Raw genomic sequence first — 15474 nt, forward strand, 5'->3', positions numbered from 1 at the left:
CATATTAAACAAATTTAGAGAAACATAAGACCTAATATGACATATTTATGCAGATTTGGGGACCACTCAGAATTGAACACAACAGTTTTGTTTAATTTCTCTATGCAGCACAGTTGTGATGCTATCGAGCTGAAAAAATGGACAGAAAATGTGTAAGTAAAAAAAAAAAAAACATTTATCATAATGACACTCATAGATTGGAACACTATCATTGTGTTTTGTTGTTTGAATTGAGTAATGGCAGAACATTTCTATCTGCATCAGTCGCACCTCACACTGTGAGAGAGACTTAATTTCACTCAACCGTAGAGCAGATCTTCACCCACTATAGCTCCTGTCTTTTCCACATTTATTGTCATTTTTTCCTTTAAGTGGATTTGCGTCAAGCAATTGTGAGCTGTACGAGTTGTTGGTGTCATAACTACAGACAACAGCACTGGTCAGAGTGCTCTCAGAATCAGAAACCCATTCTAATGGATGAGCCAAGCCAAAGGGCAGTCAGAACAGGGCCATGAGAAGAGCAAACTAATCGCCATCTGAAACAAATCAAATCTCATACATTTCAAACAGGTTTGAGCGAAAGCTGTAGTGGGAATTTTCACACTGCATACTTTTGAACATCCATGTGGCAACTGGGTCCGAGTTACGACACAGGAGGAATCTGTCTGATTCTCCAAACTGAGAGTAGGACAATGTGTATTCCCAACTTCTCATAACCCCACTTTGGAACCTAAAAGTTTGATATGAAATGCTGTATCATGGGGGGGAGCATTCAGAATGGGCTCTTTAACAACCTCTGTAACATCTTCATCCTTATGCATAATGAGACATGTAATTTTCTACCATCTCCAATCATTGAACATTACAACTTGACGAACCCCAATCATCTCGCTGTGTAAATATGAATTGGATGCTGTCTGTCATCTCATGTTTAATGATTAAAGAGTCCACTGACGCGGAAGTGCAGGTAATATAAAGACCCTTCACTTTCAGTGTGACAGTTGTTATTCCTCACAGTGATTACTTTTTTATGAAATCTGACATTTTTTAATATAAATGAATAACTGGATGAAGCCAAAAAGTGCCAGACAAATACATTTGTACAGCATTACAAAACTGTCATTACGCATTGAAACAATAATTCATCACTTTGAGTACTTAAGTAACAGCACTTGTTGATAATCTAAATGCTCAACTTCGACCTGTATTCTTACACAGTTGAACTGGGATCCTTCTCATGCATAGCAGAAACACATGTTTAACAGTTTGATATCTGTCATGTTTGTGTAAGTTTAAAAACAATACATTTTCAAATGTGAGATGTGTTTTGGAACCCTTGCAGTGGTTTAGGTTATGGTCTGAGGTTGTCATTGTCATGCATCACATGCTGCATGCTACAGTGCAGCAGAGCCTGTAAAGGCTGTGGCTCTTGTTAGATTGGTGTGTACTGAACTGTAACCGAGCGGCCGCTGAGCTGTTGGAATCGCTGGAGGACCACTGGAGAAATGATTATCCAGACATCAGTGAACTGCAGGCTGCTCCCACCGGCGAAGCAATCACTTTTTTTGGAAAGAATGAATTACTGGACATTTGGACATCCAACTGCTTAATCCCAAAAATAAGGGTTGCAGGGCATTACAGAGACAGGTGTATCTTTTACCTGCATTGTCTGTGTCATCTTGTATTATTGTTGTTCTTAAAGGTAGGAACAGAAATTGTTCTGTTCCAACACTCCCGAAAGATGTAGTACATAAGTAATGTCCTCTGATCCGGCGTTTTGTTTTCAGTTGATCCAAATCTGTGTCTGCACACCTTAACTGTGGCCACATTTGATTTGTTGTGGCCTTGACAAAAGCCTGCCACTCATCAGTGTCATCACAGAGTATCAAGAAGGGCAGAGCTCCACAGAACCCAGAAGTGGGCAGAAAAAGCTTTGAAATCTCAGTGGGTAAGCACTGTTAAAAGGAAAAAAAAGGCTGCATAGATATGAGTCTCTGCACAAAGAGACACATTCCAGCAATATGAATCAGTTGGAAAGGCTGCACCCTGCAGGGATTTCCATCAGCTTGCTCAGACCTTGATACCAGGTGGAAGAGGAAGCTTGCACCGACTCCTTTTATCTTGCCTCAGATTGGTGATTAGATTGAAGAGCCCAGCAGAGGAGGCACAACTCCTCTCCTCCACACCAAGAGGAAAAGCAATGTTCCACAAGACTACACATTCATTACTCAAAATAAATATCCATTAAACAAATGCCACATACATAATTAGAGTATAGGAATAATTATGATTAGTTTCTCCAAGGGCAGACTTATGCAAATTGTGATTGACACCGTGCAAATATGGGAGTGCATAAATCTGGCTTCTGAGAGACATGGACACACTCTGCAGAACAATAACATGCAGCAAAATACAGAGATGACAAAGGGAATTGAGACATGGATCTGTAAATATGCCACCGCTGCAAGTTCATAATCCAAGTATAGACACAATTATTGTGTTTTAGATTAGGAATCAACCCCAAAGTAAAGAGTAGCAGCTGGTTTTGCTCTGATCCAGCCACTAATGAAGGAAATTCAACACCCTTGTTTGCCTTCTCCTCTTGGCATTAATAAGGGAAACAATACAAATCAGCCATATTTTATATGTACACTGTTTTTGTAATTCTAATAAGTGCAATTAACATATTGAATATTTATAAAAATTTATGCAGAATACAAATGGCTAAACTGCACTTTTGAGCACTCCTGCCTATTAAATGTCGCAGAGACTGCTTAATGTTTTAGCTTTTATTTTTTCTGTCTCCTTACGTGTTCCTGGAAAATAAACCCTGTTCTGTGCGTGCTGTTTTCTAGTAAGCGTCCCAGTGTGCCACACTTCACCAGTCACTCCCTGCTTAGAATCCATATATCGCACAAGTGAAGATAAGACTCTGCAGTCATGCTTGCTGCTCTCTGAGGTTATACTCTGCCAACAGCAGCTCTTTGATAAATGCTAACCCTTCCATGTCAACATGCTGCTCACATAAACACCCCAGTGTTCAGCAGGGAAAAGGTTTACAATCTTAATTTGTTGCCGTTAGCACAAAGAACGTAGTTTATTCTAAGTTACCCAGAGGGACACACATATCTAAACGTCAAACCACGTTGTCCCACAACTGTTGACTCGGTTGCGACGCTAGAAAAACAAAAGGTCAGTGAAATTAGGTGCTTTAATAGAAATTAATTTTATTCTTGAACTAAAAGAACAATATGCAAGACCTGGATGACTCTGAATCTGTGCCTTAATATGTCAGTAAAACTGATCTCGGGGGCTCGATGGATGCCTTCACACTGAAAATGAAAATAGCATTTAACTTTTAAAGACAGGAAAATGATCAAAATTATGTTAGCTAACTGCGTAAACGACAGCTTCAACTTGTGTAGATGTAAAATTCTTCACACATTGATCCGGTTGAATCCTGTGAAATGATCTGAGCAATATCTGGAGTGTTTCAGGTAAGCCGTACTTTTTTTGTTCTTGAATACTTGACTGAAAGGGCTGCAGACTTTGATCTGTTTAATCTACACAAACAGAAGTCAATCAGTCACCCATCGCTGAGGTTCCAGTCTGCTCCTTCAAACAGAAGCGGCTGCAGCCATGGCCTTGATCTGTCCGACAGCTCCGGCGTCCCGCTGGCAGGGCCGCAGATATCCGTGTGGAGGGGGCGGAGCCTGTCATTACCAGCCTGCTTCTGTTGTGGCTGCCACTTGATGTGCACCTTTTATCTCCAAAACCATCTCTTAAGGAGACAATAGCCAGCTCCTCCCATCCTTTTGAACTCCAGGTGGGGGAGGCAGCGCTTATATGAAGTGAGCAGGTGACTCGGGGACACAGGAGCGGGGTGTGAAAGCAGAGTGTCAGCGCACACGGTAAAACCAGTGTCGGAAGCTCAATTATATATTCAAAAGGTCCAGACAGCCTGTGTGGGGCTTCTTTACATTTTAATGAAAAATCTAGGAATGACAGATAAAGCCACTGATAGGAAATGAAAAAAAAAATCCAGCGCTCCCACAACCAGAAACCAGGGCAGAGACATTTTCAGGGTACGGGGTCCAGACCCGCCCTTTGGAAAGCAATCTCTCCACAGCCACTGGGCTTCACACAAACATATCAACTAATGCCAAAAGACCACAAGATGAGGAGTTATGATATGTTCACATTTATTGTGCAGTGACTTTTATATACATACATTTTATACACCTAATTTACATGACCAGAAATAAATTAATCTGCTAGTGTTCTTTAACTCATCAGGCTTTAGTGTTGCCACCGACTGGACACAGCAATCGTAGAAGGAGAAAAAGCACAATAATTCCAAGTGACACATGAGTGACAAGGCAGTAATATGAGTCAATGTAGGTTAATTTTCTTTAGTCTTATATTTTACATATAGAGAGGCAGTTTTAAGAGTTTTGGAGCCACGGCTTAGAATATTTTTAGAAAACCTAATCTTCACAGAGCTTTGCTTTCACAACAGACATATTTTGTGTCAAACCCTTCTCTGAACATAAATATGTCGCAGTGTCTCACACATGCTTCGTGTGTACGCACAGGTCACCTTTTGGCACACTGATTTCAGCTTTCTTCTAACTGGATATCACTTCTTTATGAGATGTTGACAACTAGTGCTTTAGTTATAATGTAATGCTCACAGCTGATGAGCGAGATGACTGAAATGATTTAATAACTTTATCTTATAACGCTCCGTGATGCTTCAAAAGAAACCACCGAATGCCTTGTGCATTCTCGGTGTTTGTCGCTTATTTGAGAAATAAATATAAAATAAAAACAGACTTGTAAACTTCTTCTTCTTCTTCGGAGGTCAGTTAATTTGGGACGTCCCAAGCTACGAAGACCACAGACAAAGTGGTGAAAAAAATGCTCTGTAGAGATTAAAATGGCCAAAATGTCTTACAAACTGCATCTTTGATATTTGAGATGACCATTACTATTGTGCTACATACAGTATTGTTCACTGACAACAGACAAAGATAAAATACGACTTGGCTATTAGTGTCTTCTTTATAAAAACTAAATCTAATGAGTTAATGTGACAATTGTCTTAATTGTGTACATTGTAGTGTGTGGAAACAATAAAAAAAAGAAAGCGTTAACTGGAGAGGCCAGGGCCTGCACACGTCAAAACGGACAAGGGAAAAAAGAATCTAAAATAAAAAATCATCTCTGTTTCTCATTTACACAAATTGTAAATACAGACACTGACCTGCTCTCGTCTTTTGAGTCTGAAGCGACAGTAAGTCTAACTTTCTACTTCTAGCTTATGGTAAACACTGACACTAACTAGAGTGACATGCCTATTTAACACAAAAAACATTACACCAGTTCCAGCCTCCTCTTTCCATACAGGAACACAAAGAATTTACAGGATACATTGATGGCTCTTAAGCACTAAACTGCTGCAGGCACCAATAACTCTAAGCTATCAAAACATGCAGCTTCTGGTGAGTTTCTACAGTACTATTCAGGAGTTGTTGTTGGTAAACGGCTGTGCGAAAAAACCCAGAGTTTGTATCTTTTATTACTATTATTTCTAACATAAGATAATGATTTTCAACATGGCTCTGTTGTTCCATTGGCCTCATACCCAATCTACTCAGACGCGCTTATTAAAGTGAACAAATAATCGCAAGGCAGCCGTCTCATCACCACATCATACCGACACATCTGGTTATTGCACACTAGCACTGAACTTGCAAATGTTCATGCAGAATGAGAACAAACTACACTCAAATCAGTGGTTGCTCAGGAGTGACAGATGACCATACAATTCTTTGGAAGACTAAATTACATCTTGGTTTGGGGAAATCAGGGCCAGAACTACATTGCACACGACTGTGACACCTACAGTGCTTCTATTACAGCCTAAAGTAGAAGAGAGAGGTGCAGCGATGTTTGTGGAAAAAAATTTAAATTAAAATCAGTAAAGGATCCTTGACACCAACTGATGACTGCATTACAGTACGTTCTTAAGACCGTAGAAAAAGGAGGAGCGTTAGAGATGAAAATTGCACTGAGGACGAGCTGATGAGAGCTTCTCTGTGAGGGAATCCATCAACCTCTCTCTTTCAAGCAAATTCATGTGTCGGCATGTAAAATATACATCCGTGCCCAACATTCATATCATTGTTTCGATTAAAACACAAACATACTAAAGCCAGTACAAAAAACTCACTTCATGTAAGAGGCTTCTTCTGTTTGGAGATGAAAGTTTGAAATTCTTCCGTAAAGAAAAGGAGAAAAAAAAGAAACATTGAATATTATCTGACACACATTTACCCCTAAAACTACTCCACGCACCCAACGAGCGAATAAACAAAAGAAACAGTTGTAAGGCGAATCAGTGGCAGGATAATAAGAGAGCACATTTACATGTGACAGTGAGCAGGGGCTGCGGTGATGGAGCTTGTGTTTAATGGGAATCCTCGCTGGAACTCATGGGGATTGAGAACCTGACCTGTAGCTCTTAAAGCTGCCCAGAAGACTCTGCACCCCCTTCTTGACTCGTCGAGCCACAGAGTCCGCAGGTGGAGTGGGCAGGCAGGAGGCCAGGCTGGGTGGACGTGCATCCAAACATTTCTGGTAACGAAGCTGGAAATGTGAACACACACCACATACATGGGGCTTATCAAACAGCAGCCGCAACACGGAATCCTGCACATCAGCTGCGATTCACATGTGTAAAATCAGCTTTTGCATTTTTACTCTGCACACAATTAGCAAAGAAAACTGATCTCTCTGCAGTCTTTTGACATTTCTGCTGTTCTGACTCACCATGCAGGCAGCCTGCACTGCCTCACTCAGGCTGGCAGCATTGGGTTCACACCAAAACATGTGACAGGTGAAGTCCCGGGGACCCTCCGCCATGATGAACGCAAAGGTGCGGACGTCCTTTCCCACACCCATGAAAGACAGAAAACGCACCCTGCACTCTGACAGCACCTCCTCGTCCTGCACGCAGAAATGTACACCGTCAAGAAAAAACAGAAGAGAGCCACAAAACGTGTCGAAAACGATTTAAGTCCCAGGAGAATTCTTCTGTTTTCAAACAGAAAAATGTGAACTTTAAGAAGTCAAACCCAAGGTATAAAGCACATGTTTAAGCAGACTTATTTTCACTTGGGTTAGTTTCCTGTTACCTGTTTTGAAAGTATGGTGAGGGTGGCTGGTGCAACATTCACAGAGACGGGAGTCCAGTCATTTTTGTCTTTGCCATTTATTGCTCCCTCTAATGCATCATTGATTATTTCCATTCCTGTCAAACATGCACACAAAATAGGATTCAAAGCATTAACTACAGCTACAAAAACAAACAGGAATCATAATGATGCCCCAAATATATCCTTCTTTCTTTTTCTTACCTACTGGTCTAGCCACAGTCTCACCACCAAGATAATAAACATGGAAGCGCTGGAAGAGTTCATTCTTTGGAGCAGGAAACTCTGTTCAGAAAGTAGAAAACCTTGCATCACACGGCTCCAGAGTCTTAATTAGGAGGATATTTAAAATGTCTAAAGGCACACTGCTTTACCTTCAACCGGGATGACAAAAGGTTTACTTGGGTCAGAGTTGAGTCTGCTCACCCCTGGCTTAGTTGCCTTTCTCTCCATCATTATCTGAAGTAAAATTATGTGAAGACAACATGTGACTTTCAAAGAAGAGATCCATGGATTCAGTGAATTCATAATGAAGCTAAATTAAATCCAATGAGGCCTGACCTTTGAACACATCTCATGTAAGCTGGTAGCGATGTTCTTGGCAGGTGAGTCACAGCGGAAAACATGACACTTCAGAACTTGGGTCAGGTTATCTCGAGCCACATAAGCAAAATCCCTGCATATGAAATCAAATGGAAAAAGGTCACATTCGCATATTTAGTCATTTACATATGCTTAAGTGTACTTAACACACACACACAGACGCACACGCAGATGCACTTGTGCACACAGCAGCAAACGGCAACACAAAAACAGGATTTTAAGGATAATAATCATGTATACCTTTCCCTGTATAGGATGGAAAATGCAGCATGAAAGGAAAAAAAACATCTGTTAGTCATCTGTGTCTGTAATACTATCAACACTCCAGCAGAGGGCGGCAGCACACAAAAGAATACACACTGTGGCAGATTTGGTTCATTATTTAAAACCATGACATACAGACTCAGCAACGCAGAGGTGGAATATTCAAACAATGGCAGACAAAAGATTTTCCTAACACAACTCAAGCTGAAACTACTTCCACTCAAAGCAGGCGTTCCCACATTTAAAGGCAATAAACCTGACAGTTCAGTAAGTTGTGAATAAGTGAATTCATTCCCAAAATGCTGTCACTGAGCACTGCACACAAATCGAATCTTCAACTACACAAACATTTAATTTTCTTTCCAAATTTAAGATGTTTATAAGTGGAGCTATTTCAGTTTTAATATTTCAATGTAGAATCATGCATCAAACATAACAGACTCATGAATAAATAGAACTTTCTGATTCAAGCTGCATTAAGGAAGGAGATAAATATATCAGAGGTAGTTCTACCATCTTTAATTGGCGCTTACGTTGTGGATACTGACCTGCCGTTGTCTCTGCCGACACCCCACACACGGATGCTGCCAATTGGCTGAGCATGAAGCAGAGTCTGACCCAGTGGGTCGATCAGCTTCATGGTGTCATTCTCCAGGACCATTAGCATGTCTTTGCCCTGTCATGACCCACACACGCACACACAGTATGAGCAACCTCAAGCATTCCACCTGTACATTTTGGCAGCTAATAATTTAAGATAGCTGTTCATGGTTAGTTCGACTTAAATTCCTACAATCAATTTTACCAGGGAACCTACTTCTTCTTAAAAAGGTCACAACACATGGCTGGGGTATCACAATAATGACTTTAACCAAGATGAATGGTGGCTAGTATTAACTACCAAACCCAACAACATACTGCTGTACGAGAAAGTTAAATTCATCTAGGTTAAACTGCTCAGTACGCCGACTGCCACTTTACTGCCAGGAAAATCCCCTCACCTCTCCCCAAATACCAGCAGTGTCATCGAGGTTGTGTTTGTGATACGACAGCTGCCTGATGCAGTTGTTGACAGCAACACTGCTCTTGCCAGGTGCCATGTCCTCCTCAGACATCTCGACCCAGCCGAGGGAACGCACAGCAAAACACTGAAAGCACAAATGTGCAGCATATTATTAGAGGGAAAGGAAACACCCCTGTGAAATATCAGTATTCACAGAGGCATAGAAATATCTACTACACTAATCCACACACCTAAACAAGCTGCATACGATATTGTATCTGCACCTTGGAAGAAGAGGGAACTTTTGGCTTTTCCAAGTTCCAGTTTAGAAAGAAATGTTTGTCTGATCGAATCTAAATGCCTTAGACCACTAACAGCCACAGTGTAGTGCACATGGACAGATTCTGATGCTTTGTTGTTTTCTTTTTTCTATTTAAAGAAAAGAAATAAACTAACAGCATTTGTCACATTTAACCTGAGATCCTAAAGTCCTTTTCTTACGTGGGACTTCTAACACTCTCAGCTTTATCAATTAGATGGAGCAAATGCTACAGAAACCACTGTACACGCTTGATATTCCCCTTTTTGCACCAGATTAGACACTAAACTCTCTATAATATGATGCAGAATTTTCCCACAATTACATCATGTTGCCATAACAATTCATATTAGCTTGACAAGCACACTGTGGTCATTTAAAGCGTACCAAAGGTGTATTGAAATTACTACTTTTCAACATAATTATGCTTGAACAGCTTGTGTGTTAGAGGACTTCAATGTTCTTACATAACCTGCCGTAGCTGTCAGTTAAATCAGTTACCACATGACTCTTTGAAAGGAGTGCATGAGTGGCTGAAAGCGCATTTATGTACTCTAAGCGTATTGGAGAAACTCAGCATAAGGCGTGATTTACCTTAGTTTCTAAATCTGTGCACAGTGGAGCAAGCTTCTCTTCTTCCTCAGACTGGGAGCAATTGTAACTGCAAAGCCAGAAGAAGTAAGTTAATAACAGGCAAAGCTAACGAGTTACAAATGTAGTAAATATGGACAAGTCAGTGCACTTTAACGCCACATACTTCAGGTTGATAGATGCATAGCGTAAAGTTGCTCCCTCAAACTCCTTCAGACTTTGATCAGATGCAACTTCTCCCTCCTCCTGAACACAAATATTAGGGTTAATAATGCAGGTTTAATAACAGCACAGAAACTAAACATCAAAAGTCACAATCGTTAGTCTTAATACACTGAATAAAGCGTGCAATATTTATCCCCGGCTAACAATAACACAACACAAGCAGATACACATTGTTACAATACAGACGTTTCATGTATCAGGACATAAAAAATAAAAAACCTGATCATTCAGGTGTGTGTTAACACAAAGCTGAGGAGGAACTGTTTTGAGTCCATTATTCTACAGTGAAAATATTCATGACAGATCCCCACTTTCCAAGAAGTGACTGCCAGCAAGTTCACCCCAAAGTCAGACTGCGCAATGCTGAGAGAAACTGCAAAAAGACCTAAAAAGCTACACCTCAGACTCTGCAGGCCTCAGTTAGCATGTTAATATTAAAGTTCAGGACAGTACAATCAGAAAAAGGTTGTTTGGAAGGCTTGCAGGAGAAAGACTCTTCTCTCTAAAAAGAACATGGCTGCACAGCTTAGGTTTGCAAAGATTAATCTGGACAAACCACAAGACTTTTGGAACAATGTCTTTCAGACAGACCAGACCAAAGTGGAGATGTTTGGTCATAATGCACAGCAGCACGTTTGGAGAAAACCAAACGCAGCACATCAGCACAAACACCTCATACCAACTGTTAAGCATAGCAGTGGAGGGCTGATGACTGTGTGTTATGCCGGTTGTCATTCAAACGGATTGTAAAATGGGAGTCAGTCAAATTCAAATCTGCCAGTGACTTACTTTCCACAGTTCCCCCTCACCAGCACCTTCGTCTGTGCTGGAAAGTTGAGCCCAAGATTCCTGGAAAATGTAAAAAAAAATCTACCATCAACAAGAGATTCTCATTTCAGCATGTCCACCCCAAATGTCTGTTAAGACCTCACCTCAGGTTCCTCACAGGGTGTAGTCTCCAGGGACATAGTGGAGGACATCATTGAGTCCCCAACTTTACCCAGAGGTGACGGAGGCTCCCACTGGGTGGTGCCAGTGGGAATATGCCAATAGTATGTGCCCGATGTATCTCGCACTCTCATCCATCCTGAAGGCAGGTCTGTATCTGTCTCAAAAGCACTCGAGTCCCAGAAGGACTCTAAAAGAGAGGGAACAAAGGGGAAAAGTTGAAATACAGACTAAAGTTGTACAATACACCAAATTTACAAATACACTTTCTGGTACTATAATACTTCTGAGAACAGATAAACTGGGACAGCAGCATTTGAGCTCCGTTTTTCTTTTCTGTAAGTAGATTACTGTCTGTTTATGCTGCTCGCTCCTGTGGGAACAGATATTGGATAGACTGAGTGGCTTAAAAGTCACTCCGTGCAGTTTTATCTACCTCGATTGCCATTTGGAGAGCTGTCGGCGGTGTTGTCCTGAGACAGCGTAGGCCAGCTGGACTCTTCATCGGTTGGTGTCCCGTTCATGTTGGAAAAGAGGAGACAAGCATTTCTCCCCACAACGCCGCCTTCTCTGGGAGACTCTACGCTAACCTGGTCGGAGACATTTTCTCCTCTGCTGCCACCTGATGTCTCCTCATCCTCCTCCTCCAACTTACTTTCCTTCTCTTTGTCATCCTCTTCTCTCTCTTTATCTTTCTCCTCTGTTAACTCCAGAGTGTCGATGAGTAGCGGCTCATTAAGGATGTTCTTGGACTCCTCCTGACTGAGGCCAGGGGTCATTGCTGTTTTGGGAGACTTGGTCTGCTCCTCGTTTCCCTGTTGTTCTTCCTGAGTGATGTTCGGGTGAGGAAACTCTTCCTCATTTCCATTCTGGTTGATATTGCAGTTGTGGTCCTGATCCTGTTGGTTCTCGGCTACTTTCCGTAGCTGGTTCTGGCCTTCTTTCACCCACTTGGCATTGTTGCCAGTGGACTCCTGGTCACACCAGTGGCTACCATCATTCAGCTTGTTTTTTAGCTCTTCATCTTGCTTTTGTTTATTTACAACATATGTCATATCTTCATCATCATGACCGCCCATGGTAACTTTCCATGCAACTAATCTGATGGAGACAGAGGAAGAGATCTGTTATAATTACAAATTGCATGCTACTTGGCAGGTGGCTATCAATACAAAAATAATTCAATTTTAAATTGTTTTTAATACTTTAAAAAAACCTGCACTGTGCACACAATCATTGGCCAAGTGAGTATTTTGACTACATTGTTTCGATACACATTTACAATTACAACCCTTAAACGTTCTTTAAACATTATTGCTTTCAAGGGAAACACAGTCGTGTGATTACAAGGATACGGCCTAAAGTTAAGGGAAATGGTCATTCAAAAGAGTTGGAAATATCTTTCAGAAAATAACACGTTTGAAATAACCACTCAAATATTTTTGCTGCAAATGAGTCGAGGTCTTGTTCAGACTTGCACTTAGACAAGGAATAGGATTACGGTGATTTACCAGGCCAACAAAAACAAAAGAAAAGTATGATCTTCATCATAGCTGTGATGTCAATGCAGCAGAGCGAGTCCATGGGATGTTTAAACAGACACTTGGTGTTTATGAATACTGCCCTATGAGCCACATAGAGAAACATATTCTAAGAAGAAAATGCAGAGTTGCAGGGAAAACACGAACAGATGTTCGGAAAGACACTTAAAGAGACAGTATAACGTGGCTCTCTGATGGTTGTTCAGTTGAATCAGCTTTGAACTGACTGAGACAAAATGCAACACATGATTTTTCCATTAAAACGTTTACAATAGTTAGACTTGTCTATACAGAGGCTTTTATTAGGTTTGTTTTTTCAACTGTAGGCAACACAGCAGCATAAAATATACTGACACCAAGCGCCATACAGTGATGTGGGAACATTGCAGATCGATAAGTGGGTGAGTACAATGTAGCCCAGAACTACTGATCAGTTCAAACCCTGCTATACTAAAAGCTTATAGCAAATACACACAGAGGAAAAGTGTGTGATGAGTCACATCAAACTGGGAGTGCCTCTTCAAGTCAGGTGCCTACAGGGTGGAGCTTGGTTAATGGTATCAAAAATGAGACTGACATATATAAAAAGAAATCTCTGTTTGAACATTAGTAAAGTCCTTATGATTCAAGATCTTTACTCAGGACTCTACTCGATTGTATTGAGTAAGTTTTCCACTGCTTAGCTACCCTGCAAAGTCCTCAAAGTTCACCAAATAATCAGCTCATCCCTTCCTTATCCAACTAAAATCCTGTTGAGGTCCCGTGTCAAACTTAAGATTTACAATAAAGGGAAAAGAATGATCCTTGGTTGATGCTGCAATTAAAGCTGATCATGGAGACTTCACAGCGCCAGTAGATGGGGATCTTAAAGCAGTTACGAAAAATTAGTCCCCGAATATTCTGGAAAGCTAAAAATTATTAATTTGTCATTTTCTGTAACTTTTGTTTGTTATACCTATTCTATACATCAATGGTGCCATGTATTTTTGGTCTGATACAACTGAATGCTAACAAACACCCTAATAACAGAATGAGGAAGGGCACTGATGTTAAATGTTTGGTAATATTTTGGAACAATAATAAAATCCCTCTTGATTAATACAATCATTGTGTGTTGTACGTATTGTGGATGCTTGTAAAATATATGTATAAGAGTTAACTTGTTCATATTTCCCTGTTAAATAGAAACTGTCAAGCTACTGGTAGCGTCGCTACAATGTGAATGACGTTCGTTTCTTGTTCGTATATGCCAGGTAAGCCATGAATGTGGCAGCTTTCCCTGTTGGATACGTTGGACGAATAAGAAACGTACTTCAGGAGCTTCACCTTCCATTTGCCAACACGACCTTTTCCGTTTCACATTTCAAGTTAAATACAACCACCCAGGGCAACATTTTAGGTACAGCCAGAATAATGATAATAAAAATCCTGTTCTTAAGCAGGCTACAATCTGAAATACAGCGATACACATCAGATGTCCTCGCTGAAGCTGGAAATAACGGGCATCATCCGCCATCATCACCGTCTTCTCTGCTAGGCTAATGTTAGCTAGCAAGCTAGCTGACGTTTCCAAACAGGAGCTTCAAAACGTCTGAAGTAACACCGATTTATCAAGATAATGTTAAGAATGGTCACTTACCAATTCCACCAAACCCCTTGCTGTCAAAATATGCTGAACTTTGCGAGCTAACTACATATTTCCACAACTCGTGAGGAATCGCTGGGTTTCTGGGTGGTGTTTTCAGTCAGTGGGCTCGGCCAGTGATGGAGGGCGAACCTGCGTCACGGCTTAACGTCACGGCCAGGGCCCGCTGCTGCCCCTCAGGCTCAGAGCAGGAAGAGCTCCATCAATCAGCACCGTCCTCTTCACTGTTTTTGGACATGCTGATCCGGCGCAACATAGTCCAGTCTGTCGAAACTAAAGTCCTCACACATAGCTTCTGTGAAAACGGCTTTAACTACAATGTCTGATGCGTCAGGAACGGGACTCTGCACCAAATTACATGTTTATCTCAAGAAACCACTTTTTATGCTCATTTATCCGATATGAAATGTCAATAATGCATTGATAGTGGTCTTTCGTTCAAATAGATATATATATATATATATGTCTCTCTAGATATATAGATTAATTACATATCAATATTATATAGTATGTATTAATAATATCATATATATGTATATTAATATTACATACATATATATATATATATATATATATATATATATATATTCAACAGATATAGATCAGTTGAATTTGATAATTTCAGCTCCATTGTATATATGGAGTGTAACTTATGATAAATATACTGTAAAGTCTTTAAATGTATATCATGTTGTAGTCAATCTGTCTTTTAAATGATGGACTTTTTACCTTGATGGTATCAGTTATTAATAGTATGTTTAATAATAATAAATGGACTTAATTTACATTGTACTTTACTGGTCTGGTGTCAAAGCATTTTGCAGATTAAGTCATGATTCCCCCACAGCACACATATTAATGCAGCACTTTTTCTCCGCTATAATTTGGGCACAAATCACTTCCACGTGGAGCTCAGAATATTACCCAGAGTTAGTTACAACTGATGACCTACAAATTTGGTTGATGGTTTATTAGAACATAAACAACCTACACTGTAGCTTATTGTAAAGTAAGAAGCGGTGGCTTGCCAGCTGAAGAGTTTACAAGGCCAACAAATGATTCTGAAGTCTAAACTGAAAAAAAAAAAATCATGTTAATCATGCACATTTCTAAGCCCT

The 15474-nt window shown here is 40.5% G+C and overlaps 1 protein-coding gene across 2 annotated transcripts; it reads right to left on the reverse strand.

Annotated features, from left to right (window-relative positions):
* Nucleotides 1-4185: 4185 nt before the first annotated feature.
* Nucleotides 4186-14493, reverse strand: apbb1 (amyloid beta (A4) precursor protein-binding, family B, member 1 (Fe65)). Of its 2 annotated transcripts, none has more exons than XM_072392177.1 (14): nucleotides 14351-14493; nucleotides 11607-12271; nucleotides 11155-11360; nucleotides 11012-11071; nucleotides 10164-10243; nucleotides 10001-10067; nucleotides 9086-9232; nucleotides 8633-8760; nucleotides 7779-7893; nucleotides 7592-7676; nucleotides 7422-7502; nucleotides 7200-7315; nucleotides 6835-7011; nucleotides 4186-6651 (listed from the first exon to the last, which is right to left on the reverse strand). In XM_072392177.1, the coding sequence occupies exons 2-14, from the start codon at nucleotides 12247-12249 to the stop codon at nucleotides 6496-6498; spliced, it is 2061 nt and encodes a 686-aa protein (XP_072248278.1). In that variant the 5' UTR covers nucleotides 12250-12271; nucleotides 14351-14493; the 3' UTR covers nucleotides 4186-6495. The 2 variants fall into 2 exon arrangements, with proteins under 2 accessions (XP_072248278.1, XP_072248277.1); XM_072392176.1 differs by having other exon boundaries at nucleotides 8618-8760.
* Between the last annotated feature and the right edge of the window lie 981 nt (nucleotides 14494-15474).

The sequence above is a fragment of the Leuresthes tenuis genome, unplaced genomic scaffold, assembly GCF_036924035.1.
Source record: "Leuresthes tenuis unplaced genomic scaffold, fLeuTen1.0.hap1 SCAF_9, whole genome shotgun sequence".
In the NCBI taxonomy this organism is placed as follows: Eukaryota; Metazoa; Chordata; class Actinopteri; order Atheriniformes; family Atherinopsidae; genus Leuresthes; species Leuresthes tenuis.

What these genes read in the sequence shown, in the direction of transcription:
- apbb1 (XM_072392176.1), bottom strand. Translation starts at nt 12,249, where the DNA reads ATGGGCGGTCATGATGATGAAGATATGACATATGTTGTAAATAAACAA. An exon ending in CTCTCCAAATGGCAATCGAG is followed by an intron (nt 11,361 to 11,606) that starts GTAGATAAAACT and finishes CCTCTCTTTTAG; the next exon opens with AGTCCTTCTGGGACTCGAGT. An exon ending in CTGCTGGTATTTGGGGAGAG is followed by an intron (nt 8,761 to 9,085) that starts GTGAGGGGATTT and finishes GGGTCATGACAG; the next exon opens with GGCAAAGACATGCTAATGGT.